This window comes from Moschus berezovskii, chromosome 13, assembly GCF_049115385.1.
Source record: "Moschus berezovskii isolate FMDL1 chromosome 13, NW_MosBer_1.0, whole genome shotgun sequence".
NCBI classification, from domain to species: Eukaryota; Metazoa; Chordata; class Mammalia; order Artiodactyla; family Moschidae; genus Moschus; species Moschus berezovskii.
In genome coordinates, this window is record NC_142472.1 from 39,203,086 (window position 1) to 39,229,451 (window position 26,366).

General features: G+C 38.2%; 1 protein-coding gene across 4 annotated transcripts in view; it reads right to left on the reverse strand.

Annotated features, from left to right (window-relative positions):
* The window catches only part of PIBF1 (progesterone immunomodulatory binding factor 1), a 243,657-nt gene that overhangs the window by 57,041 nt on the left and 160,250 nt on the right, over positions 1-26,366 (reverse strand). For all 4 annotated transcript variants that reach the window (XR_008685998.2, XM_055426452.2, XM_055426450.2 and 1 more), the window contains exon 14: positions 18,612-18,714. Coding sequence is in view for 3 of the 4 variants with exons in the window: in XM_055426452.2 (XP_055282427.2) it covers positions 18,612-18,714 (103 nt within the window). In the remaining variant the exon portion in view is untranslated. The remainder of the gene's footprint in view (positions 1-18,611; positions 18,715-26,366) is intronic.

Genomic DNA, 26,366 nt, shown 5'->3' on the forward strand with positions numbered 1-26,366 from the left:
CATGAAATGCACACAGGCACACAGAAAACTCCATCTCTCCCCAGTTCTTTAACATTACCAAAATGTAAGTTCTGTTAATTTTTCTCTAGACGATATTACTTTCCAGGGGGTATTTTTCTGCTAGCAACAAAAACAGCTTTAAGGACAGACAAATTGCACAAGTGACAAAAGGTGGCCACGGTACCTTCACAGGAAGTGAGTCACTGACATCTTCCCCACTCCTTCCTTTCCTCCTTTCCTATCTTTTCTCTGTGTTTCTCAGATTTCATTCTCTTTCAGGTTTGTTTTTCTTTCTTCCTTTTTACTTTTTAAAGATTTTTGTTAAAGCAGTTTGAGGTTCGGCAAAATTAAGAAAAAGTACAGAGAGTCCCAGATAGTCTCTGCCTGCTCCCAACCCCACAGCCATCAGCATTTGTTACAATTAATGAACCTACACTCACACATCATTATCACTGAAAGTCCACAGCTTTAATCACCAAGCGTTCACTCTTGGTGATGTATATTCTACAGGTTTTGACAAATGTACGTTTGTCCCTTGGAATCCACAGGGGACTGTCTCCAGAATCCCCCATGGATGCTCATGTCCAAGGATGCTCAAGTTCCTTACAGAAAATATGACGGCATAGTCTTTGCACAGAACCTACACATATCCTCTTGTATACTTTAAAATATATCTAGATTACTTATAATACCTAATATGATTATATTATGTAATTACATATGCAATTATATTATGGAAATAGTTGCTAGTGTTAGCAAATTCAAGTTCTGCTGTTCAGAACTTTTTGGATTTTATTTTCCCAAGTATTTTTGATCTGCAGTTGGTTGAATTCAATCCATGAATGTGGAATCTGTGGATATGGAGGACTGACTGTAATCCCATGTACCCACTGTTTACATCATAAAGAATAGTTTCACTGTCCTGATAACCCCTGCAGTTCTGTCTGCTCATCCCTTCTAATCCCTGGCAACCACTGATCTTTTTACTGTCTTCGTAAATTTCCCCTTTTCCAGAGTGTCATATATTTGGAAACATAGTATGATAGTATGTAGTCTTTTCAGACTGTCTTTGCTTTAATAGTTACATTTTTTTCTCCCTTGCCTCCCCCGCCCTCCCCCCCTGTATTCAATGTTACAACACATATTCTGTTTTAAAAACTAAAAGTAATCCACTCTGATCAAACTTCAACTAAACAGTTTACTTGGAACTTCCTATTTTACAAATGAGGACACTGAAACACAGAAGGGTTAAACAACTGATCCAACTTTAAACAGCTAGTAAATTACCAAAAATGAGGTTTTAACCCAGTGAGTCTGGCTTTGGTATCATGTGTTTTGCCAGTATTCATTATTACCTCTCAATAATGAAAAGAAAGCAATATAATGTCAGACCAGCCCAGAATGTGGACAGATAAGAATTCCTTTTCCTTACTTTCCCCCAATAAAGAATGTGGCCTAGAAGCACGCATGCATAGGCACACATGCAAGCAGTGGAGAAATGTGACCAATTTACCACAAAGAAATCTGCTTCACGGCCATTCTCCCATGCTAGACACATCCAACTGCTTCTACCTGGGCACCTATGTTGACGTGGGACTGTGATGGTTTCCCTGCTGCTTTGGCCGCTTTCAAGATACATGAGAACCATGGCACTCATTTTATGTCTTCTGTGTGCCCATTTGGCTGTGACTATAGCCACAGTCACTATCCTCTTCCCTGCTTTCAGTTCAGTTCAGTTCAGTTCAGTCGCTCAGTCGTGTCTGACTCTCCGCGACCCCATGAATCATTATATAACTTGAGTTCTAACTTCCGTTATATAACTTGAGTATATCTTTTACTTGCAAAAAATTCTTGTTTCTCCCTTCAGTAGAACGAAAGCTCCAAAGGGCAAGGGCAGGAATTTTTGTCTGTCTTTTCCTCTGATTATTCCCAGGGCTTAGAGCAATGCCCAGGACACAGTTGGCATTCAATACATATTTGCTGGCAGGCAATTTCATATCAATATTATCTAACACTTGACAGAGTAATTTACTAAAATAGTTTATTTCTTATGCTTGATTGAATGGCATGGAATAGATTAAAACATTTTATAATAGCATTACCTTTATAGATTTTTCTAACATAGTCCTTTCTGTTGTGAAGAGCCATAAAGAAACAAATTTTTTGGGGGAAAAAGTAACATAGTTTCTATAATGGAAAATCCTGCTATTTGTTGGGAGTTTGTCAGGAATAATATCTGCAGTTTAGTGATAAAAATGTTCAAACATGGATATGAGGCCTTTGAAAAACTCAAAGTTTAAAACAAGAGTTAAGAAAGGAATCACCCTGGAATTAGAGGGCTGCCTTTTTGGGAAGACAAAGGCTTGATAAAGAAGGTAAATAATGGGGTTCTCTGATTCACAGTCATACATATGTATTCTAAATAATTTGGAGGAAAAGTTACAGACTGAAATTACTCACATCTGTAAATGGTACTAATTCAAACCAATGGAAGAAACCACAGTGAATCTGTTCAAGATTGATCAAGGAGCAATGCTGAAAAAATGGAAAAAACTGACTGAAAAGGGGCAGAACAAAAATACAGAAAAGTATAACAACTGCTTCACCATTACACTATTAATTCAAAATGATAGATTAGATTAGCATTGCTCCTGAAGATGGTAGATACATACAGCTGGGAAGCTTACAAATTTTTATAGTAAGTCACACCAGATGACTCTCTATTTCTCTAACATGCTTCACTGAATTTTACTTTACCTTTCCTCTCTGTTTAACCCCTAAAGTGATTTCTCAAGAAGGCTTACTTAAGGAGAAAAAATGTGTTACATGCCTGTCCAGATGAGTGTTTTCATGCTGTGGGTTGCAAACAGTATTAAAAGAAAAAAGAAACAGAACAGAATAGCAACTAATAGAATGTGGTAAGGGTATTCGCTGTGTTGGGAAAATAATTTCAGATACGCACACCCCCCTATATATTCACACACACACAAGCAAATACACATACATATGTACATATTGGGATGATATTAAGATGCACTTCTTACTATAGGTCACGGTCAAAAAAAAGATAAAAGTTATTTGTCCATGTGGTAGTTATATCTTTAATTAAAAAGAATCAAGTTTATACTCAAATCAGTCCAAACCCAAATCTGTTGCAGGTCAACTCTGGAGCCAGTTTACTGAGAGTTTGATCACTAGGTGAAAAATGATCTTTTTAGATCAGATCTTTTAGATCTGAGGAGTGGAGGGATCATATGTTACAGTTTGCAGTATGTTACTAAGACAAATACCATATTCACCAGGAACCTGAGTGAAGTGGACAGACTTTGCATCTGAGTCATTTTTCTGATTCTTTCATTCTTCTCTGATATTGCTAGCCATTATTATTATTTATTCACAAAATAATTTTGATTTTATAAAAGTACTTAAAATTTCTAATAAAGACTATGTTATTGGTGCTGTTAATTATCTTATTATATATCATTGCTGTTTAACTCTTGCTTTTCTATACAATGATTCAACAATTAGTTGAACTTTTGTCAGTAATTCATGTTCTCGAAACATAAAAATTCTGGTTATTCTGAAGTTTTTATTAGTTTTAAAACATGCAGTTTTGCATACTGCTCCTAAAATGCTATGTCTGTATGCAATTAAATATATTTTCTCAATTAAGAGCAACTTACTACTCTTTAGAATTGCAGTTTTAGTACCATGCATCTCTTCACAGAAATTACTTATATTATCATTAAAAAATCTGATTATATTGTGTTAAAATTCATTCAGATAGTTCATTCTGAATATTTTCATACAGGCAAAATAAGCATAATGTACTCCAATGATGGAACTACTATTTCTTTTAAAACATGCTATCTTTATTAATAAAATATTTATTTCATCAATACTATGGCCAGGAGAAAAATAAATGATATGAAGGATAAAAACCAAACAAACAAATACCTAAACTGCCAGCATTTACTGAGTGATTTAACAAGTCAGTGTGTTTGGTGTTTATCTTAGATTGGGTTATCTCTAATTCTTAGGGAAAATATGGATATAGTTTTATTACTCCTACCTTACACATCAAAAATTTGAGGTTTAAATAACTTGCCTAGAGACAGATTAAGTCAGTCTGTCCCACCTGAAAGCCCATGGTTTTCATAATCTAATGGCAAATGAATATAGCAACATGATTTAAATGCTACAGACATGTAAGATGTTCTTAACTTTATTATACCTTTTTATTACTCAGCTCTTAGTTTTATAGCCATTTCACCCTAAAACAAAACAAGGCAAAAGAAAAAACTCCACAGTGTTTTTAATAAAGGTTGATGATTCTACTGATCCCATGCAGCTGGAGCATTTTTCTTCATCGTGGTGGTGGGTAGAGATGATATATATACTCAGCTCTGGTTCAGTATACAACAAAAAGCATGCTTTGTCCCGTCAAAACTGGAAACTAATCCTTCAACAAATATCTATTTACTACCTACTAGAAATAAGAACTGTACTAAATGGTGGAAATAGACCAATAAAAACATATATATAAAGCTTACAAACAGCCAGGTCACTAATTATATGAATAATATATATGTGGGTGTGTGTACATATATAGGTGTATATATATATATGAGAGAGGGAGAGACGGAGGGAGAGAGAGAGGTATATATGGCGTGATGGGGATATGTACGTCACTTTTACCTGGGGTTCAGAAGAGGCTTAAAAGAATAGGTGATACTTAAAACTGATCTTGAAAGACAAGTGTCTGTGATGTAGACAAGGGTAAGCTGGGCAGAGACCAGAATGTGCAAAAGCATGGTAACATAAAGGCTTGGATAATGGACACTTTTATATGTCATTATTCTTAGGAAACAGACAACTCTGACTGTGGAACCAAGAAAAACAGATTTACATTTAGAAACAGCACTCTGGCAACAAGGTGGAGGGCTTAAAGAATAGAGAGGAAGGTGAAGCAGATGCTTACTAATTCAGATGAGAGATAAGAGATTGTACTAAGTCAGTGCCACTGAAGCAGGACACTTAGTAAAAAGTTCAGAGATGGGGTGAACTGAGCAGGGAAGACTTGGTATTTGCTGAATTCTCCTTCTATACTGTTTGAATTATGATTATATATAGTTCCACATATACAACTGGCTTAGTAAAAAAGGGCACACCAAAAGGGCTACTTCATGCTGAAGCCATAAAACAAGATGAGGTAAGACGCACATCTTGGTAAGAAGAACAGTGCCGCGATAGAACTCTGGGGTTTGTTGACATTGATGGAACAGAGAAACAGAAGGAAATGGAGGAGAATTCAAAGTAGGAGGGTAACAAAGTGGGTGCAGTGGGAGCAAAGGACCCATTATTTGGTGGGGAAGGTGGATGTAAGCAAGGACGTGGGAAGAGAAAGATAACACAAGATAAGGATGACAAATTGGTTAGGACTGAATTGGGCTTCTATGGCCACGCAAAAGAAATGGCCATGCTAAAGAATCTGGACTTTTTCTGGGAGGAGATGGACATTTTAAAACAGGAAATAATGATCTACAGCCTGGAGGAGAGTTTTGGGTGGAAGAAAGACTTTTGATGGACTGATGAATTAAACTGTATTTGAGAGAACATATGTATACCTGTGGCTGATACATGTTGAGAAATGGCAGAGGCCAACATAATATTGTGAAGCAATTATCCTCCAATTAAAAAACAGGAGAGAGAGAGAGAAAAAAAGAAGTGGAATATACATACAATGGAATATGATTCAGCCATAAAGGAACATTTGCCACGTGCAACAGCACGGACAGCTGTAGAGGCTATTTATGCTAAGTGAAATAAGTCAGAGAAAGACAAATACTATATGCCATCACTTGTATGTGGAATCCAAAAAATAAAACAAACTAATGAATATAACAAAAAGAAAACAGACTTATAGACACAGAGAACAAAGTAGTGGTTACCAGCAGGGAGAGGGAAAGGGAGAGTAGGGATTAGCAGGTACAAACTATTATGTAAAAAATAAATAAGCTACGAGGAGATACTGTAAAATACAGGGTATATAGTCAATATATTAACTATAAATGGGATAAACCTTTAAAAACGGTGAAAAAACTGTAAGCAACATAGTTCAGTTCAATTCAGTCATTCAGTCGTGTCCGACTCTCTGCGGACACCCCATGAATCACAGCACGCCAGGCGTCCCTGTCTATCACCAACTCCCGGAGTTCACTCAAACTCACGTCCACAGAGTCGGTGATGCCATCCAGCCATCTCATTCTCCATCGTCCCCTTCTCCTCCAGCCCCCAATCCTTCCCAGCATCAGGGTCTTTTCCAGCGAGTCAACTTGTCGCATGAGGTGGCCAAAGTATTGCAATTTCAGCTACAGCATCAGTCCTTCTAATGAACACCCAGGATTGAACTCCTTTAGAATGGACTGGTTGGATTTCCTTGCAGTCCAAGGGACTCTCAAGAGTCTTCTCCAGCACCACAGTTCAAAAGCATCAATTCTTCGGCGATCAGCTTTCTTCACAGTCCAACTCTCACACCCATACATGACCACTGGAAAAACCATAGCTTTAACTAGACGGACCTTGGTTGGCAAAGTAATGTCTCTGCTTTTTAATATACTATCAAGGTTAGTCATAACTTTCTTCCCAAGGAGTAAGCGTCTTTTAATTTCATGGCTGCAATCAGCATCCACAGTGATTTTGGAGCCCCCCAAAATAAAGTCTGACACTGTTTCCACTGTTTTTCCATCTATTTCCCATGAAGTGATGGGACCAGATGCCATGATCTTTGTTTTCTGAATGTTGAACTTCAAGCCAACCTTTTCACTCTCCTCTTTCACTTTCATCAAGAGGCTTTTGAGTTCCTCTTCACTTTCTGCCATAAGGGTGGTGTCATCTGCACATCTGAGGTTATTGATATTTCTCCCAGCAATCTTAATTCCAGCTTGTGCTTCTTCTAGCCCAGCGTTCTTCATGATGTACTCTGCATATAAGTTAAATAAGCGTGGTGACAATATACAGCCTTGACGTACTCCTTTTCCTATTTGGAACCAGTCTGTTGTTCCATGTACAGTTCTGACTGTTGCTCCCTGACCTGCATACAGGTTTCTCAAGAGGCAGGTCAGGTGGTCTGGGATTCCCATCTCTTTCAGAATGTTCCACAGTTTATTGTGATCCACACAGTCAAAGGCTTTGGCATAGTCAATGAAGCAGAAATAGATGTTTTTCTGGAACTCTCTTGCTTTCTCCATGATCCAGCGGATGTTGGCAATTTGATCTCTGGTGCCTCTGCCTTTTCTAAAACCTGCTTGAACATCTGGGAGTTCACGGTTCACGTATTGCTGAAGCCTGGCTTGGAGAATTTTGAGCATGACTTTCCTAGCATGTGAGATGAGTGCAATTGTGCGGTAGTTTGAGCATTCTTTGGCATTGCCTTTCTTTGGGATTGGAATGAAGACTGACCTTTTCCAGTCCTGTGGCCACTGCTGAGTTTTCCAAATTTGCTGGCATATTGAGTGCAGCACTTTCACAGCATCATCTTTCAAAATTTGAAATAGCTCAACTGGAGTTCCATCACCTCCACTAGCTTTGTTCGTAGTGATGCTTTCTAAGGCCCACTTGACTTCACATTCCAAGATGTCTGGCTCTAGGTCAGTGATCACGTTTTCGTGACTATCTTGCTCATGAAGCAACATAGTACTTCATCCAAATGCTTACTTTCTAAGCTTTGCATTTCTACTGGTGAAATAAAAGCACTAGTCTTTATGAAAGAATTTTAAGGATCAACAAACTTTCAGAAAACCACCTTGGGAAGCAAAGGGACTCAATAAATCATACTAGTTGTCATCTTTTCTGTGAAACTGGGATACATCTTAGAATCACTACTGGCCCTGCTGGCACATCAACAAATCTGGTCTTAGTTGTTTACATTGTGGTTTCAGTTGAGTTCTGGCTAACCCTTCATTGGTTGAGTTTTAATTGCCACAAAAATGTCTTCAGAAAGATGATAATGTGATTCACCACTAAAACAAAGTTTGCGTTAGAAGAAAAGCACAGAAACAGAATTGTGTAATATATGATAAAAAATCATTGTCTAAAGTCTAAAACGGAGAAGGCAATGGCAAGCCACTCCAGTACTCTTGCCTAGAAAATCCCATGGATGGAGGAGCCTGGTAGGCTGCAGTCCGTGGGGTCACTAAGGGTCAGACGTGACTGAGCGACTTTACTTTCACTTTTCACTTTCACACATTGGAGAAGGAAATGGCAACCCACTCCTGTGTTCTTGCCTGGAGAATCCCAGGGACGGGGGAGCCTGGTGGGCTGCCGTCTATGGGGTCACACAGAGACGGACACGACTGAAGTGAAAAGTCTAAAAGAACGTTTGTCTAAAATTAGAAGAAAAATTGAAGTGGTAATAAAGCACTGTGTCACAGTTTAACTGGCAGCGTCACCTACGTTTGACTTTTTGCATGCATGCTCAGTTGCTCCCCCGTGGACTGTTTGCAACCCCATAGCCTGCAGTCCTCCAGGCTCCTCTGTCCATGGAAGTTTTCAGGCAAGAATACTGGAATGGGTTGCCATTTCCTCTCCAGGGGATATTCCTGACCCAGGGATCAAACCCATTTCTCCTGCATTGCAGGCAGATTCTTTACCATTGAGCCACCTGGGAAGCCCTTTGACTCTTCAGTGATACAAAAAATAGTGGAACTTTTTTTTTTCCTTTCATATTAGTGGAGTCTTTCATATCTTTTCCCACCTTTCATATGGTGGGAAAGGCTGACTGTGTAGTTTTAGGGCTGGGGTTGGCATGTGAATCTCCTCCTTTAAAATGCTGAGGTGGGGCTCTAGGAGTCCTGTGTACTATAGACTCCTTCCTAGAGCCTGGGCTCAACCAGAATGCTGGTGGAACAACCGTCCCAATTTCTCAAGTAAGGTACTCAGAGGACAGAGGCAAATGTTCTTGTCATATAGATACATACATTTACTATGTTTGTGGAAATCATGTTTCCTAAGGTCACTGGTAGAAACTAAAACATACTGGCAAGTATTATCAAGACTCCATCAAGTAAAAACTCCTTCTGCCACATAATTTTTCCTTATCTGGGCAGACATTAGACACCCTTCCTATTTCCTTTTCTCAGTATTAATGTTTCAAAATCCCACATTACATTTGTAGATGCTCTGAATTTTTCCTACAGCAAATCCCTTTTCTGATATTCTGTTTAACACTTCCATATTTCTTTAATATACTTGTTCTTGGTAAAGAAATGGAGGCAGTGAGGAAGAAAGGGGGAGAGAGAGGAAGAGGGGGTATCACATACACACAGTAAGTACTTCAAACTTCAGAGAGGGAATATTAACTGAAAGACTCTCTTCCATCCGGAACCTCAGTGCCTTTTCCACAATAATAACCAACATCAATGACATCTTTTGGTGTGCATCATTCCAAATGTCTTCATGCATGTATGTAAGCATACTGAAGCATGTATGTATGGGTCTTCTTGTACATGTATGTACAAATTGCTGCTGCTGCTGCTAAGTCGCTTCAGTCGTGTCTGACTCTGTGCGACCCCATAGACAGAAGCCCACCAGGCTCCGTCGTCCCTGGGATTCTCCAGGCAAGAACACTGGAGTGGGTTGCCATTTCCTTCTCCAATGCATGAAACTGAAAAGTGAAAGTGAAGTCGCTCAGTCGTGTCCAACTCTTAGAGACCGACCCCATGGACTGCAGCCTACCAGGCTCCTCCGCCCATGGGATTTTCCAGGCAAGAATACTGGAGTGGGGTGCCATTTCCTTCTCTGATGTACACACTATGCAATGAAATTTTGGGTACCAAGGATATTTCTGGAATGTAATCTTTGTTTATAGATATATTTAAAAGACAGGATTTTGCTACTTGTCTTTATAATCTTTATAAAGCTATCTATGTTTGGTGGATAGATTAGGTCAATGATCTATCTAATGGGTCAACATTTTCTTCATACCTATGAGTTGGAAAATATATCAATCACCAAATCTATGCCTTTAAAAAATCTTATATGAGTTGAAACGAATCCAAACAATTAAAAAATGCATGCAGTAACAATTAGTTGTTCCGCACTTCTACTCCCAGTCCCAGTGGTAAGCACTGCTTGATGTTAGAGAGACAAGCATGGGTGGTCCGGCGGGCTCACATCCTCTTCCACTAGAACAGGCTGAAAGGAGCAGTAACTCTCCCTCTTCCACTGAGACACAGTCACTGAGATGTTCCCCACTCTTTTTTTTTTTTTAATTTATTATTTGGCTGCACCATGTCTCAGCTGCAGCGTGCAGGGTCTCTAGTTGCGGCATGTGAACTCTTAGTTGTGGCACATGGGATCTAGTTCCCCTACCAGGGATCGAACCCCAGGCCCCCTGCATTGGGAGTCTTAGCCACTGGACCATAAGCAAAGTCGTTCCTATTATCCTCTTTCACTTTAAATGTGCAGTGTTTTGGGATCTCTATCAGAGGCCTATCTGCGGTGCACCCAGACCTTCTATGCTAGGTCTAAGCTCACTTATCTGTGGGAAGAGAACTTGGATGTTGGTATATAGTCTGTTAATTCTGTGATTTTAAGTTTACCCAAATAAAGTTTATTTTACATTCATAATGAAAATCACTACAGACAGTGACTGCAGTCATGAAATTAAATGATGCTTGCTGCTTGGATGAAAAACTATGACAAACCCAGACAGCGTATTTAAAATAAGAGACATCACTTTGTCAACAAAGGTCTGTATACTCAAAGCTATGGCTTTTCCAGTAGTTATGTATGGATGTGAGAGTTGGACCATAAAGAAATTTGAGTGCCAAAGCACTGATGCTTTCGAACTGTGATGTTGGAGAAGACTCTTGAGAGTCCCTTGGACAGCAAAGAGATCAAACCAGTCAATCCTAAAGGAAATCAACCCTGAATATTCATTGGAAGGACTGATGCTGAAGTTCCAATACTTTGGCCACCTGATGTAAAGAAATGACTCATCGGAAAAGATCCTGGTGCTGGGAAAGACTCAGGGCAAGAAGAGAAGGGTGTGGCAGAGGATGAGATAGTTCGAAGGCATCACTGACTCAGTGGACATGACTTTGAACAAACTCTGAGACATGGTAAAGGACAGGGAAGCTTGGCATGTTGTAGTTCAAGGGGTTGTTGTCGGACGTAACTTAGCAACTGAACAACGACAACAAGAATGCATGCATACTGGTATTTGTGTGCTTTGGCATGACAGCTGTGTACCTTCTAAACTTTTTCTCTAGGCTTTACCAGAAATACAACGCCACCCTTTACACACATACACACACACATTAAAATCCAAATAGAGGAACACAATACATAATATTCTGCAATCTTCCTTTAAAAAAATTTATCAAGACTGCATGAATGTCTCATAGTTAGTACATACAGATCTGCTTTATTCTACCTATGCATCTTGCAATCTCTCTGAAATCTAGCAACCTAAAGTTTTGTAACAAATTACCTGGATTTCATTAAATGCCTCAAAGTACAAAATTCCAGGCAACTAAATCTTGCCATTTGGTCACTTGAGATTGTGCATGTTCTTTTCAAAGTCAGTTTTCCAAAATTCAGTTAGCTATAACAGATAAATATGTGAGTGCTTACAACAGAAAACAAGGCCTGAGTGAACGAGGCTGTACACACTAAGAAGGCAAGACCACGTGCCCCTTCTGTTCATCAGTGGTTGAACAAAGTAGGTGTTTGATAAATATTTACTGAATGACTACAAAGAACAAGGATCGGGGTTTACATTAGTGAATGAAGACTAGTTCTTGAGGGTGGTAATGTGACATGCTTTATCATTTAGCCTAGATTTTCTACTGTTTAATAACATCAACACTAGTAACGAACTTGGTGGTTTCCTGGGAATTAGGTGGGCATATATACACACACACAAAGGAAACCAATTAACTTTTTTCTCTTTTGCCCTGGACCAGCTAACGAAGTAACGGTCTGCAGACACTGGGTGTCAAGCAGTGAAGGATGTCAAGGATCCCTGAGACACAGGAAACAAAGTGAGCTCAGGCCTACAAGTGCCCCATTTTCCTGCACAGGGAGAGTGTGTAGGGAGGGCGAACCAAGGCAGAGTCTGTTTTCTGAATGTTGAGCTTCAAGCCAACTTTTTCACTCTCCTCTTTCACTTTCATCAAGAGGCTTTTTAGTTCCTCTTCACTTTCTGCAAAGATGGGCTCGATAAAGGACAGAAATGGTATGGACCTAACAGAAGCAGGAGATATTAAGAAGAGGTGGCAAGATACACAGAAGAACTGTACAAAAAAGATCTTCACGACCAAGATAATCACGATGGTGCGATCACTCACCTACAGCCAGACATCTTGGAATGTGAGTCAAGTGGGCCTCAGAAAGCATCACTACGAACAAACCTTGTGGAGGTGATGGAATTCCAGGTGAGCTATTTCAAATCCTGAAAGATGATGCTGTGAAAGTGCTACACTCAATATGCCAGCAAATTTGGAAAACTCAGCAGTGGCCACAGGACTGGAAAAGGTCAGTCTTCATTCTAATCCCAAAGAAAGGCAATGCTGAAGAATGCTCAAACTACCGCACAATTGCACTCATCTCACATGCTAGGAAAGTCATGCTCAAAATTCTCCAAGCCAGGCTTCAGCAGTATGTGAATCGTGAACTTGCAGATGTTCAAGCTGGTTTTAGAAAAGGCAGAGGAACCAGAGATCAAATTGCCAACATCCGCTTGATCATCGAAAAAGCAAGAGAGTTCCAGAAAAACATCTCTTTCTGCTTCAGTGACTATGCCAAAACCTTTGACTGTGTGGATCACAACAAACTGTGGAAAATTCTTCAAGAGATGGGAATCCCAGACCACCTGACCTGCCTCTTGAGAAACCTGTATGCAGGTCAGGAAGCAACAGTTAGAACTGGACATGTAACAACAGACTGGTTCCAAATAGGAAAAGGAGTACGTCTTGAATTCTTACCTAGGGACAATATCTTTCAAAAACAAAGATAAAAACAAACAAAACAAATATGAACCCAGCAATTCTACTCTAAGGTGTATACTAAAAAAAAAAAAAAAAATTCAAATAGATAGCTAAACATAGCATGCTTGTCCTCAAATGTTCACAGCAGCACTATTCATAGTCAAAAGATGGAAATGACCCAAACAGCCATTAATGGATGAATGGACAAACAACAAGTGACATATCTGGATATTTGTTAATTAGCTTAGATGTAGTAACCATTTCATTATGTTTATACATATCATGTTGTATATCTTAAATATATATAATTTAAATTTAAAAATAATTAAAAAGCAAAATGAAAAAACATAAATAAAAATTCAAGCTGTAAAACTTCCAAAGGTGAAGCACAAGAAACATAAGACAGATAACTTAAATTTATCAAAATTAAAAACTTTTGTGATTGAAGGAACTAACAAGAAAGCAAAAGACAACCCACAGAATGAGAGAAAGTATTTGTAAATCATATAGCTAAAATAATTTAATATTCAAATACATAAAGAACATTTATGACTCAACAACAAAAAGACAAACAACTCAATTTAAAAATAGGCAGGGACTTTCGGTAGACGTTTCTCCAAAGCTCATTTCAGTTCAGTTGCTCAGTCATGTCTGGCTCTTTGCGACCCCATGGACTGCAGCATGCTAGGCTTCCCTGTTCATCATCAACTCCTGGAGCTTACTCAAACTCAAGTCCATCGAGTCAGTAATGCCACCCAACTATCTCATCCTCTGTCATCCCCTTCTCCTTCTGCCTTCAATCTTTCCCAGCATCAGGGTCTTTTCTAATGGGTCAATTCTTCGCATCAGGTGGCCAAAGTATTGAAGATTCAGCTTCAGCATCAGTCCTTCCAATGAATATTTAGGACTGATGTCCTTTAGCATGGACTGATTGGATCTCCTTGCAGTCCAAGGGACTCTCCCAGAGTCTTGTACACCACCACAGTTTGAAAGCATCAATTCTTCAGTGCTCACTTTCTTTATAACCTGACTCTCACATCCATACATGACTACTGGAGAAACTGTAGCTTTGACTAGATGGACCTCTGTCAGTAAGTAGTAACTCTGCTTTTTAATATGCTGTCTAGCTAGGTTGGTCATAGTTTTTCTTCCAAGGAGCAAGCGTCTTTTAATTTCATGGCTGGAGTCACCATCTGCAGTGATTTTGGAGCCCTCCAAAATATTCTCTCACTGTTTCCCCATCTATTTGCCATGAAGTGATGGGACCAGATGCCATGATCTTAGTTTTCTGAATGTTGAGTTTTAAGCCAACTTTTTCACTCTCCTCTTTCATTTTCATCAAGGGGCTTTTTAGTTCTACTTCACTTTCCGCATTAGGGTGGTGCCATCTGCATATCTGAGGTTACTGATACTTCTCCTGGCAATCTTGATTCCAGCTTGTGCTTCATCCAGTCCGGCATTTCTCATGATGTACTCTGGACATAAGTTAAATAAGCAGGGTGACAATATACAGCCTTGACGTACCCCTTTCCCAATTTGGAACCAGTCTGTTGTTCCATGTTCAGTTCTAATTGCTGCTTCTTGACCTGCATACAGATTTCTCAGGAGGCAGGTCAGGTGGTCTGGTATTCCCATCTCTTTCAGAATTTTCCAGTGTCTGTTGATATCCACACAGTCAAGGGCTTTGGCATACTCAATACAGCAGAAGTAGAGGTTTTCCTGGAACTTTCTTGCCTTTTTGATGATCCAACAGATGCTGGCAATTTGATCTCTTGTTCCTCTGCCTTTTCTAAATCCAGCTTGAACATCTGGAAGTTCACTGTTCATGTACTATTGAAGCCTGGTTTGGAGAATTTTGAGCATTACTTTGCTTGAGTGTGAGATTAGTGCAGTTATGCAATACTTTGAACATTCTTTGGCATTGCCTTTCTTTTAGGATTGGAATGAAAACTGACCTTTTCCAGTCCTGTGGAATTCCATCACCTCCACTAGCTTTGTTCATAGTGATGCTTCCTATGGCCCACTTGACTTCACATTCCAGGATGTCTGACTCTAGGTGAGTGATCACACCATCATGGTTATTTAGGTCATGAAGATCTTTTCTGTATAGTTCTTCTGTGTATTTTTGACACCTCTTCTTAATATCTTCTGCTTTCTGTTAGGTCCATACCATTTTTGTCATTTATTGTGCCCATCTTTACATGAAATGCTCCCTTGGTATCTCTAATTTTCTTGAAGACATTTCTAGTCTTTCCCATTCTATTGTTTTCCTTTATTTCTGTGCACTGAATACCGGGCAAGGCTTTCTTATTTCTCCTTGCTATTCTTTGGAACTCTGCATTCAAATGGGTATACCTTGTATTTCTCCAAAAGATATACTAATGGCCAATAAACAGACAAAATAATGCTTAGCATCATTAATTATAAGGTTAATACAAATTGAAATCACAATGAGACACCATTTCACACCCACTAAGATGGTTAGAATTTAGAAAACCCAGAAAACAGAAAATATGCATTGGCGAGAATGTGAGAAGCTGGAACCCTGAACATTATTGATGGGAATGTAAATGGTGCATTGCTGTGAAAAACAGTTCCAGGGTTCTTCAAAAAGTTAACAGAATTACCATGTGACTCAGTAATTCCACTCTTAGGTATGCACTCATAACTGAAAATATGTGTTAGACACCTACCATACAATCCAGCTATTCCACTCCCAGGCATTTACCCCAGAGAAACAGGAACATGTTTATATAAAGACTTGTACATGGATATTCATATTAGCTTTATTTATAATAGGTAAAAACTAGAAATAACCTAAATATCTAACAAGAAGTGAACGGATGAACAACTGTGGTAAATTTCATACAACGGAATGTTCCTCAGCAATGGAAAAGGAATGGACTATGGACAAATCTTGAAATAATTATGCAGAATTAAAGAAGACAGACAAAAAAAATAGTGTGTGCATAGTATATATACATAAGGCTTCCCCAGTTGCTCATGCCTGTATATTCAATTTACATAAAAGTCTAGGAAATGGAAACTAATCTACAGTGACATAATGCAAATCAGTGGTTGCTTAGGGACAAGGATGGGGGTGGTAAGGGCTGGGACAGGGATTCCCAAGGGACACAAGGAAACATCGGCAGTGAAACTCTGTTCACTGTCTTTGTTTTGGTGATGGTTTCATGGTTATTCACGTCAGTTATATTGTACAGATTAAATCTGTGCAGATTAGTTTACATCAATCGTGACTCAATATAGCTGCTATAAAAGGAGTAACTTTTCATTTTGAATATTTTTTAGCACTTTGATTTAGACAATTCATTTATATATAATCTCAGATATAATTTGAATAACACAGAAATTAATGTTAATTTTAAATATTAGTCAGTTGATTTTCATCTCTGTATTAATTTTCAGAAGCTCCAACGTGGTTTAAATATATAACTTATTCAAAAGAATACAGATCCTGAGAGACTTTCCTTCCTGTTTTTTCAATATCTATCATGAATAGTCTATTGGTATAGAAGCAATCTAATATTATCTATCACCTTTCAGCTAATTAGTTTATAGACTTCTTTTTCAATTTAAGAAAATTTTTGTGAGGCAGGAAAAGGTAAAATCCATGAACATACCAAATTCTAATACTTTTTTTCAATTGCAAGGGAAAAAGTATATACTATAGTTAGGAGAAACCTTTTTAGGGTTACTGATTCTCTATAAGTCTTATGAAAGAATTTAAAACATATACAAAGTACAGAACTGAATACTGAATCGATATGTACCTGTCACCAAGCTTTAGTCATTATCAACGTTTTGAGATTCTTGTATTATCTACTGAGCTCCTCCCCCACATTTTTATGGAACATGAATTCCAGGCATCATATCATATCACAAATATTTCAATATTTTTGCATCTTTTTCTAATATAAGCCAACAGTGTTTTAAAAAATTGCTTCACACAAAGTGAATTATACTTCATTACAAGAGTACTCAATTTCTTATACTTCTTCCCTACAATTTTATAGGAGTGTGAACCCATTTAGAAATTTTTATTTCAATTAAGTACTCAGGAAGATTGGTTTTTTAAAAAAGCAGTGTGAAGACATATGTATAAGTTTATATGAATTTCAGTACTTTTAAAAGAAATATTTTTGATAGGTTATTCTAAAATTAAAACAAACATGAGGGATCTAGAATACACTAACAAAAGGAGGTTCATTTGCTTCTTTAGTAATTCTCTTATTTATATATCCTTCCATGGTTCCACCTGGTGATGTGGTGGAGCAGGCATGTAGGTTTGTGAGATGTCTGGTAATGTTTTCATAATTTTGTGAGAAGGTTGTTAAACATCACTGTTATTAAATATTATTAGGTTCATAATAAAGCAAACTTTATTAAAAAATTAAAATACTCAACAATTTTAATTTTACTATTATCTATGCTCTTTAATTTACATTTCTGTTCTATCTATGTACATCATATGTTAGTTTACATTTCTGTTCTATCTATGTACATCATATGTGCTACTAAGCACCTTTTCTCTACTTTGTGCTCAGTAATGTTATTTTGGACATCTGAAGTTAGTCACATGAGGAATATTTATGCCATAGACATAAGCAAATGCCACACATCAGAGCCATCCCTCAAACCCCTGCCAATGTAAGGGCCAATGTGACTAGTGGCCAGCACAACATTGCTTCTGCCCTGAACATTAACCATGAATTAGGTACCACAGTCACATGAACTCTGTCTTGTCTTTTGAAATTTGAGCATAAAGATCCTCCTAATGCTGTAGTATTAAAAGCACATTACACAGAAGACATCATGTAGACAAATATGAACAGGTCTGTAGGCAAACAAATGCAGAATATATGGTACATATTAATAGTTTTTAATATACTTATTTTAAAGTCCCTTTATTATAAGACCTAAAATACTAACATAGAAAAATTCATTATGCTGAAACTCAGGAAATAAAGGGAATGCTCCGAAGGTGGTATCTTTGGTTTGAATTGTTTTTATTACTTGAATTTCAGAAGCATAGAAAATTGGAATTAGATACTGATTAAATAAGAAGATTGGAAGTACTATGTAAAATGTATATATTGTCTTTAAATGATACAGTAAAATGCAAAGCAAAAGAAACATAAATTTGAGTTTTTAAAAAGTAAGTATAATTTGGGAACTATCATATATCAAAGACTGTGAGAGGTTAAGTATATACCAGTCAAGTGTGTTTAATAGATAAGTGATTTTTCATCAAGGAAGTCAAAAAGCAAATTTATTTTAAAAATGAAGCTTTAGTTTAAAACTTAAAGTGCCACCAAAATTTGCTAAACTTGCTTTGTCAGTGTATATTTTCAGAAATCAAAGCTTTGTCTGTCTAGCCTGCATTTATATTTAGTCTGGGTATTTAATCTTTTTTGATCTTAGGTTTTACCATACACTTTAAGTTGCTTTATTCAGTCAGTTTTCATAGACTGTAAAATCATTTTGTACTAGCACACAGCTTATTTTTGAAACTGCTCAGAAAATACACAAAGGAGTAACAAGGAATTACGATCAACACTGTGATTCTTTAAATGTGTTTCATTTGTTTAGGTTATTTACCTCTTCTGAAAGCTGTGTTACTTGGTTCTTTTGATGGTCCAGGTCTTTTAAAACCAACGAGTTTTGTTTTTCTAACTGAAGCACTCTTCTTGCCAAGTGGACACTAGGAGAATGGAATAAGAAAATCAATGTGTACAAAAGAGGACTACTACCTCAAACATTAAAAATGTGTCTGTGTGCTTGAAAATTGACCATCTCCTAATAATACTTAAATATTAACAGGAAAAATATAGAGTCAAATAATATTCTCAGGTGTCAACAGTAGAAGACCAACATCCCAACAATTCAGAATTTTGAAAGTAACATTAAAAACCTTCATGATAATGCAACTGTGACATGTTGATTATCACAGTAATAGTTTCTAGCCCTTGCTATAAAAGTGGAGAGTTACATCGTGATATCTGCTTGAAAAGACCGCAAGAAAGCAATTTACAGCTTTTCTCCATTTTTTATAAAAATTTCCCTTTTACAAACAAATAAGGCAATCAGTTGAAACAATAATAACCTTGCACTTTGAAAAGCATCAGTGTTTTCCTCAGACAACATAATGCATTTCATAACAAAAAACACAACTGAAAATATTTTCTATTGAAAATAGAGATGGAAAACATGTAGGAAAAGTAGAGACAAATGTCTAATAGTAAAGGTAAAGATTCTGTACTAAAAGAAATCACTAAGAGATCACACTGTGATCACCACATCACAACTTATTTACTGAGTGTAATCTTCAGTATTTAAAATCACATTAAGTGAAAAATGCCCAATTCCACTTTTAACCACAATGAAAAAAAAAAAAAGGCTCAGCTATAAAATCGTTCCTCCTAACCACTGGGGCACAATGCTTTAAAAAACTGCTAAAAATGCTGAAAAGACTTGTTCTGTAATTCCAGAAACTTAAAAATTTAATATTTATTACATTATCATAGTCCAAGAGCTTAGTCTATTAATCCCAGAATCTCAGGTTCTGCAGAAATTGAGAAGACACGATGTTCTACAACGACAAGAAGAAAAATATCTTTGTTCTAACTCAAATTATAGGACAGATATAATTCCACTGCATTTTAAATACTTCCTGTGTGGATCACAATAAACTGTGGAAAATTCTGAAAGAGATGGGAATACCAGAACACCTGACCTGCCTCTTGAGAAACCTGTATGCAGGTCAGGAAGCAACAGTTAGAACTGGACATGGAACGACAGACTGGTTCCAAATAGGAAAAGGAGTAGGTCAAGGTTGTATATTGTCACCCTGTTTATTTAACTTATATGCAGAGTACATCATGAGGAACGCTGGGCTGGAAGAAGCACAAGCTGGAATCAAGATTGCTGGGAGAAATATCAATAACCTCAGATACGTAGATGACACCACCCTTATGGCAGAAAGTGAAGAGGAACTCAAAAGCCTCTTGATGAAAGTGAAAGAGAAGAGTGAAAAAGTTGGCTTGAAGCTCAGCATTCAGAAAACGAAGATCATGGCATCTGGTCCCATCACTTCTTGGGAAATAGATGGGGAAACAGTGGAAACAGTGTCAGACTTTATTTTTTGGGCTCCAAAAATCACTGCAGATGCTGATTGCAGCCATGAAATTAAAAGACACTTACTCCTTGGAAGGAAAATTATGACCAACCTAGATAGCATATTAAAAAGCAGAGACATTGCCAACCAAGGTCCGTCTAGTCAAGGCTATGGTTTTTCCCGTGGCCATGTATGGATGTGAGAGTTGGACTGTGAAGAAAGCTGATCGCCGAAGAATTGATGCTTTTGAACTGTGGTGTTGGAGAAGACTCTTGAGAGTCCCTTGGACTGCAAGGAGATCCAACCAGTCCATTCTGAAGATCAGTCCTGGGTGTTCATTGGAAGGACTGATGCTAAAGCTGGAACTCCAATACTTTGGCCACCTCATGCGACGAGTTGACTCACTGGAAAAGACTCTGATGCTTGGAGGGATTGGGGGCAGGAGGAAAGGGGATGACAGAGAATGAGATGGCTGGATGGCATCACCGACTCGATGGACATGAGTTTGAGTGAACTCCTGGAGTTGGTGATGGACAGGGAGGCCTGGCGTGCTATGATTCATGGGGTCGCAAAGGGTCGGGCACGACTGAGTGACTGAACTGAACTGAACTGAACATCAGAAAAAGGAATTCATACAAAACTCTGGAAAATTGCTAAATATCACCCTATATACCTATTTCTAAGAACCTGTTATTCCAAATGATGAGTTCTTTTGTTATACAGTGAACTGGGTAGTTCATTTAGGTATACTCATATCTGAGTTTCTATCCTTTTGATGCCTAAGACTTTGCCTTAATAACCAATTGAAGTTAGAGATGGAAAACACAGTCTTTCTGTGCCTGACGGTCATTTTCTTTTTACAAAAAAACAGCTTTACCAACATAAAATTTTCTTGATATATAATTTAAGAAATTAAATTAATTCATTAAATTAATTAAGAAATACCATAAATCCCATCGATTTAAACTTTACAATTCAATAGCTTTTAGTATATTTAGAGTTGTACAGCTATCACTGTAATTTACTTTTAGAATATTTTCATTACTCTTCCCCTCAAAAAAAATTTGTACCCATTAGCATTACTCCCTTTCCTCCCTGTTTAATCTGAGGGAATCACTCATTTACTTTCTTCCTTTATTGATTTTTAAGGTATTTGCAGTTTAGTTAAGTTCAGTTGCTCATTCGTGTCTGCTCTTTGCAACCCTATTCACTGCAGCATGCCAGGCTTCCTTGTCCATCACCAACTCCCGGAGCTTACACAAACTCATGTCCATCGAGTCAGTGATGCCACCCAACCATCTCATCCTCTGTCGGCCCCTTCTCCTCCTGCCCTCAATCTTTCCCAGCATCAGGGTCTTTTCAAAGAATCAGTTCTTCACATCAAGCGGCCAAGTATTGGAGTTTCAGCTTCAGCATCAGTCCTTCCAATGAATATTCAGGACTGATTTCCTTTAGGATGGACTGGTTGGATCTCCTTGCATTCCAAGGGACTCTCAAGAGTCTTCTCCAACAAACACAGTTCAAAAGCGTCTTCAGTGCTCAGCTTTCTTTATAGTCCAACTCTCACATCCATACATGACCACTGGAAAAACCATAGCTTTGGCTAGACAGACCTTTGTCAGCAAACTAATGTCTCTGCTTTTTAATATACTGTCTAGGTTGGTCATAGCTTTTCTTCTAAGGATCAAGTATCTTTTAATTTCATGGCTGGAGTCACAATCTGCAGTGATTTTGGAGCCCCCCCAAAACAAAGTCTGTAACTGTTTCCATTGTTTCCCCATCTATTTGCCATGAAGTGATGGTACTGGATGCCATAATCTTAGTTTTCTGAATCCGTTCCATCGCTCAGTCGTGTCTGACTCTTTGCGACCCCGTGGACTGTAGTCTACCAGGCTTCTCCGTCCATGGGATTCTCCAGGCAGGAATACTGGAGTGGGTTACCGTTTCTGAATACTGAGGTTTAAACCAGCTTTTTTTACTCTCCTTTTTCACTTTCATCAAGAGGCTCTTTAGTTTTTCTTCACTTTCTGCTATAAGGGTGGTGTCATGTTATTGATATTTTTCCCGGCAATCTTGATTCCAGCCTGTGCTTCCTCCAGCCCAGCATTTCGCATGATATACTCTGCATATAAGTTAAACAACCAGGGTGACAATATATAGCCTTGATGTATTCCTTTCCTGATTTGGAACCAGTCTGTTGTTCCATGTCCAGTTCTAACTGTTGCTTCTTGACCTGCATACAGATTTCTCAGGAGGCAGGTACGGTGGTCTGGTATTCCCTACTCTTTAAGAATTTTCCAGTTTGTTGTTTATGGCTACCGTATACTCAGTCCCCCAATGTAAAATATATCAAGTTCTCTAAAATATGACTTTAAAGTAAGATAGGGATCGTCTTCAAACAAAATAAGTCTTAATGCTAATTTTATGTTATGTTTACATTTTAAATCTGTTGATTCATCTTTGCAAACATCAGTATTATATATCAATAGCTATGTCTTTTTATTAGGTTAATTAAAAAACTTTGCAGTTATCTTCATTCATAGTTTCATTCTCTTTTTCTCACCCTCCATACATGTTAAAATTAACTCCTTTATCTGTCTCTAGATGAACTCAGTATTAGGGTCTTTTTTCACATGGCAATTTCTTAAAAAATGTATGTTGGTAGTACGGATCATATTTGTGTAGTGTTCAGTATATGATAAAGAAAACAATCAAACACTATTACACAGAAACAGTTATTGATGAGATTAAATGGAATAAAGGATGCACAAAAATAATGAGATGCAAAGGTCACCCATTACTAACATTTTCAAGCAGTTAATGACTTGAAGACAGCAAGTTTAATAATATTAAACAGCTCATTCGGTTTGGGTGCTTTTGTTTTGTTTGGGCATTGCCTAATGCTCTTATGCAGACATGGTGTGATACCACTTATCAATGTAAAATACCACATAACACAAACCACTGAATTCAAGAAATTCTTGGTATGCTGGTGCTTAAGCCTAACACCAAAGCTATCACTACTTTGAATTTCCCTGCTTTGGTTGGAGGATTCTGAGGGAGAAAAATCTACTCTAAATAGAAGGAAGGTATCTTACAATTTCTTGAAATCACCCAGAAATGTGTTCTACAGTGTTTCAATGGATAGTTCATAGTACTATTTTATTGAGAAAACCTTTCTAAGAACTGATGCTGATGGGAACAACTGTGACTATTACTATGAATGCTAATATTGTTGTTTATGACCAATGTTTAGAAAATGAAAGATACTGGTACAACTGGTCTACAACTGACCCACTGATCATGTTTTAAAAATTTACTTCCAAGTCAGGAGTAAGGACAGCAGAATACATCTTCTCACAGATTATTAGAAATCACATTAAAGTTCTCAAGTTGCCCTTAACAGCCCTTGTTCTAGGAAAAAAAGAAAAAGAATATAGTATCAAGAATAAAAAAATACTGTGAGATACTTTTTCTTCAAAAAATAAAATATTTAAGCACACAGAACACTCAGGAGAAACAATAAGTAAAAATTTTCATCATTAGAATACTTGCAGTTAAAACTTTTTAAAAATGATAAAAATAAAATTAGCAATTTTTTCCTCTGAATCATGAATATCAATGACTGCAGAAAAGCAAGCTGAGTTGGAAGAAATATATTCATTAATTGATTCAATAAAATAATCATGAACAATCTCTTTTAACAAACATTTATTAAAAAGCTATCATCTACATAGGTACTGCTGCTGCTGCTACGTCACTTCAGTCGTGTCCGACTCTGTGTGACCCTATAGACGGAAGCCCACCAGGCTCCCCTGTCCCTGGGATTATCCAGGCAAGAACACTGGAGTGGGTTGCCATTTCCTTCTCCAATGTGAAAGTGAAGTTGCTCAGTCGTGTCTGACCCTTAGCGACCCCACGGACTGCAGCCTACCAGGCTCCTCCATCCACATAGGTACTAGGGTTTCACAATTTCTTCCTGGAGGAGCTAACTGTCTACTGAGGAAGATGGGCAAGTAAAAAAATTATACTAGTACATTAAATAATATTAAAGGCCACACTGAAGAATGAAAACTGATGCAGTGACAAAACAGAGAAACTGCATTCTGGGTAGAAGGAAAAGCAGAAGTGAAGAATGATCTGCTGGAGAAAATTGAAAGCAGTATGGTATGGATTGGAGCTTCCCAAGTAGCTCAGCAGTAAAGAATTTGTCACAATACACAAGAGGCAAGAGAAGCAAGTTTGATCCCCAGGTTGAGAAGATCCCTGGGAGGAGGGCATGGCAACCCACTCCAGTATTCTTGCCAGAAAAATATCACAGGCAGAGGAGCTTGGTGGGCTACAGTCCATGAGGTCACATGACTGAAGTGAGTGAGCCTGCATATAAGACACTCTTCATGTGACAGTGTGTGCATATAACATATATATGTATGTATATATATACATGCTGCTAAGTCACTTCAGTCGTGTCCAACTCTGTGCGACCCCATAGACGGAAGCCCACCAAGCTCCCCCGTCCCTGCGATTCTCCAGGCAAGAACACTGGAGTGGGTTGCCATTTCCTTCTCCAGTATATATATACATACATATATATAAATATACATGAGTGGCAAAGAGTTGGACACAACTGAGCAACTAAACACACACACATACACACACAGACATATAATATTCCTGAGTACATGCTCAGTTTTTTCCCCCTAATAGGGATTCATATAAAAAAGTTTGGAGACCACCGTTCTAGGCCAGTTTTATCCAACAGAATATAATACAAGCTACTGCTACTACTGCTGCTGCTAAGTCACTTCAGTCGTGTCCGACTCTGTGTGACCCCATAGATGGAAGCCCACCAGGCTCCCCTGTCCCTGGGATTCTCCAAGCAAGAACACTGGAGTGGGTTGCCATTTCCTTCTCCAGTGTGTGAAAGTGAAAAGTGAAAGTGAAGTCGCTCAGTCATGTCCGACCCTTAGCGACCCCACGGACTGCAGCCTACCAGGCTGCTCCATCCATGGGATTTTCTAGGCAAGAGTACTGGAGTGGCTTTCCTACACATGCAATTTAAATTTTCTATTAGCCACATTAAAAAGGTACAAATCCCTTACTTCATGATACCAAAAATTATCTCACAGTGGATCAAAGACTTATATGAAAGAGTTAAAAGTATAAATTCTTAGAAGAAAACACAGAAGAAAATCTTCACGAACTGGGATCTGGAAAAAGATCCTCAGATATGGCACCAAACCTACAAATGACAAAAGAAGCAGCAAACTGGACTGAATCAAAATTAAAAAGTTTCGTGCTTCAAAAGACACTATCAAGAAAGTGAAAAGAGGGACTTCCTTGGTGGTCCAGTGGTTAAGAATCCACCTGCCAATGCAGATGACATGGGTTCAATCCCTGGTCCAAGAAGATCCCACAAGTCATGGAGCAAATAAACCCACATGCTACTACCACTGAAGCCTGTGAGCTCAGGGCCTGTGTTGCACAACATAGAAGCAATGAGAAGCCCGTGCACCACAATGAAGAGTAGCCCCCATTTGCTACAACTAGAGAAAGTCCATGAATAGCAACAAAGAGCCTGAGCAGCCAAAAATAAATAAATAAAAACAAAGGGAGTAAGTGAAAAGGTAACCCACAGAATTGGCAAAAGAATTCAAAAGACATATCTGATAAGGGACTTGGAGCTACCAAGGGAACATTTCATGCAAAGGTGGGCACAATAAAGGATAGAAATGATATGGACCTAAGAGAAGCAGAAGATATTAAGAAGAGGTGGCAAAAATACACAGAACTATACAAAAAAGATCTTCATGACCCAGATAACCATGATGGCGTGATCACTCACCTAGAGCCAGACATCCTGGTATGTGAAGTCAAGTGGGTCTTAGGAAGCATCACTACAAGCAAAACTAGTGGAGGTGATGGAATTCCAGTTGAATTATTTCAAATCCTAAAAGATGATGCTGTGAAAATGCTGCGATCAATATGCCAGCAAATTTGGAAAACTCGGCAGTGGCCATAGGACTGGAAAAGGTGAGTTTTCATTCAAATCCCAAAAGAAAGGCAATGCCAAAGAATGCTCAAACTACCGCACAATTGCATTCATCGCACATGCAAGCAAAGTAATAATCAAAATTCTCCAAGCTAGGTCCAACCTGTCCATTCTAAAGGAGATCGATCCTGGGTGTTCATTGGAAGGACTGATGCTAAAGCTGAAACTCCAATACTTTGGCCACCTC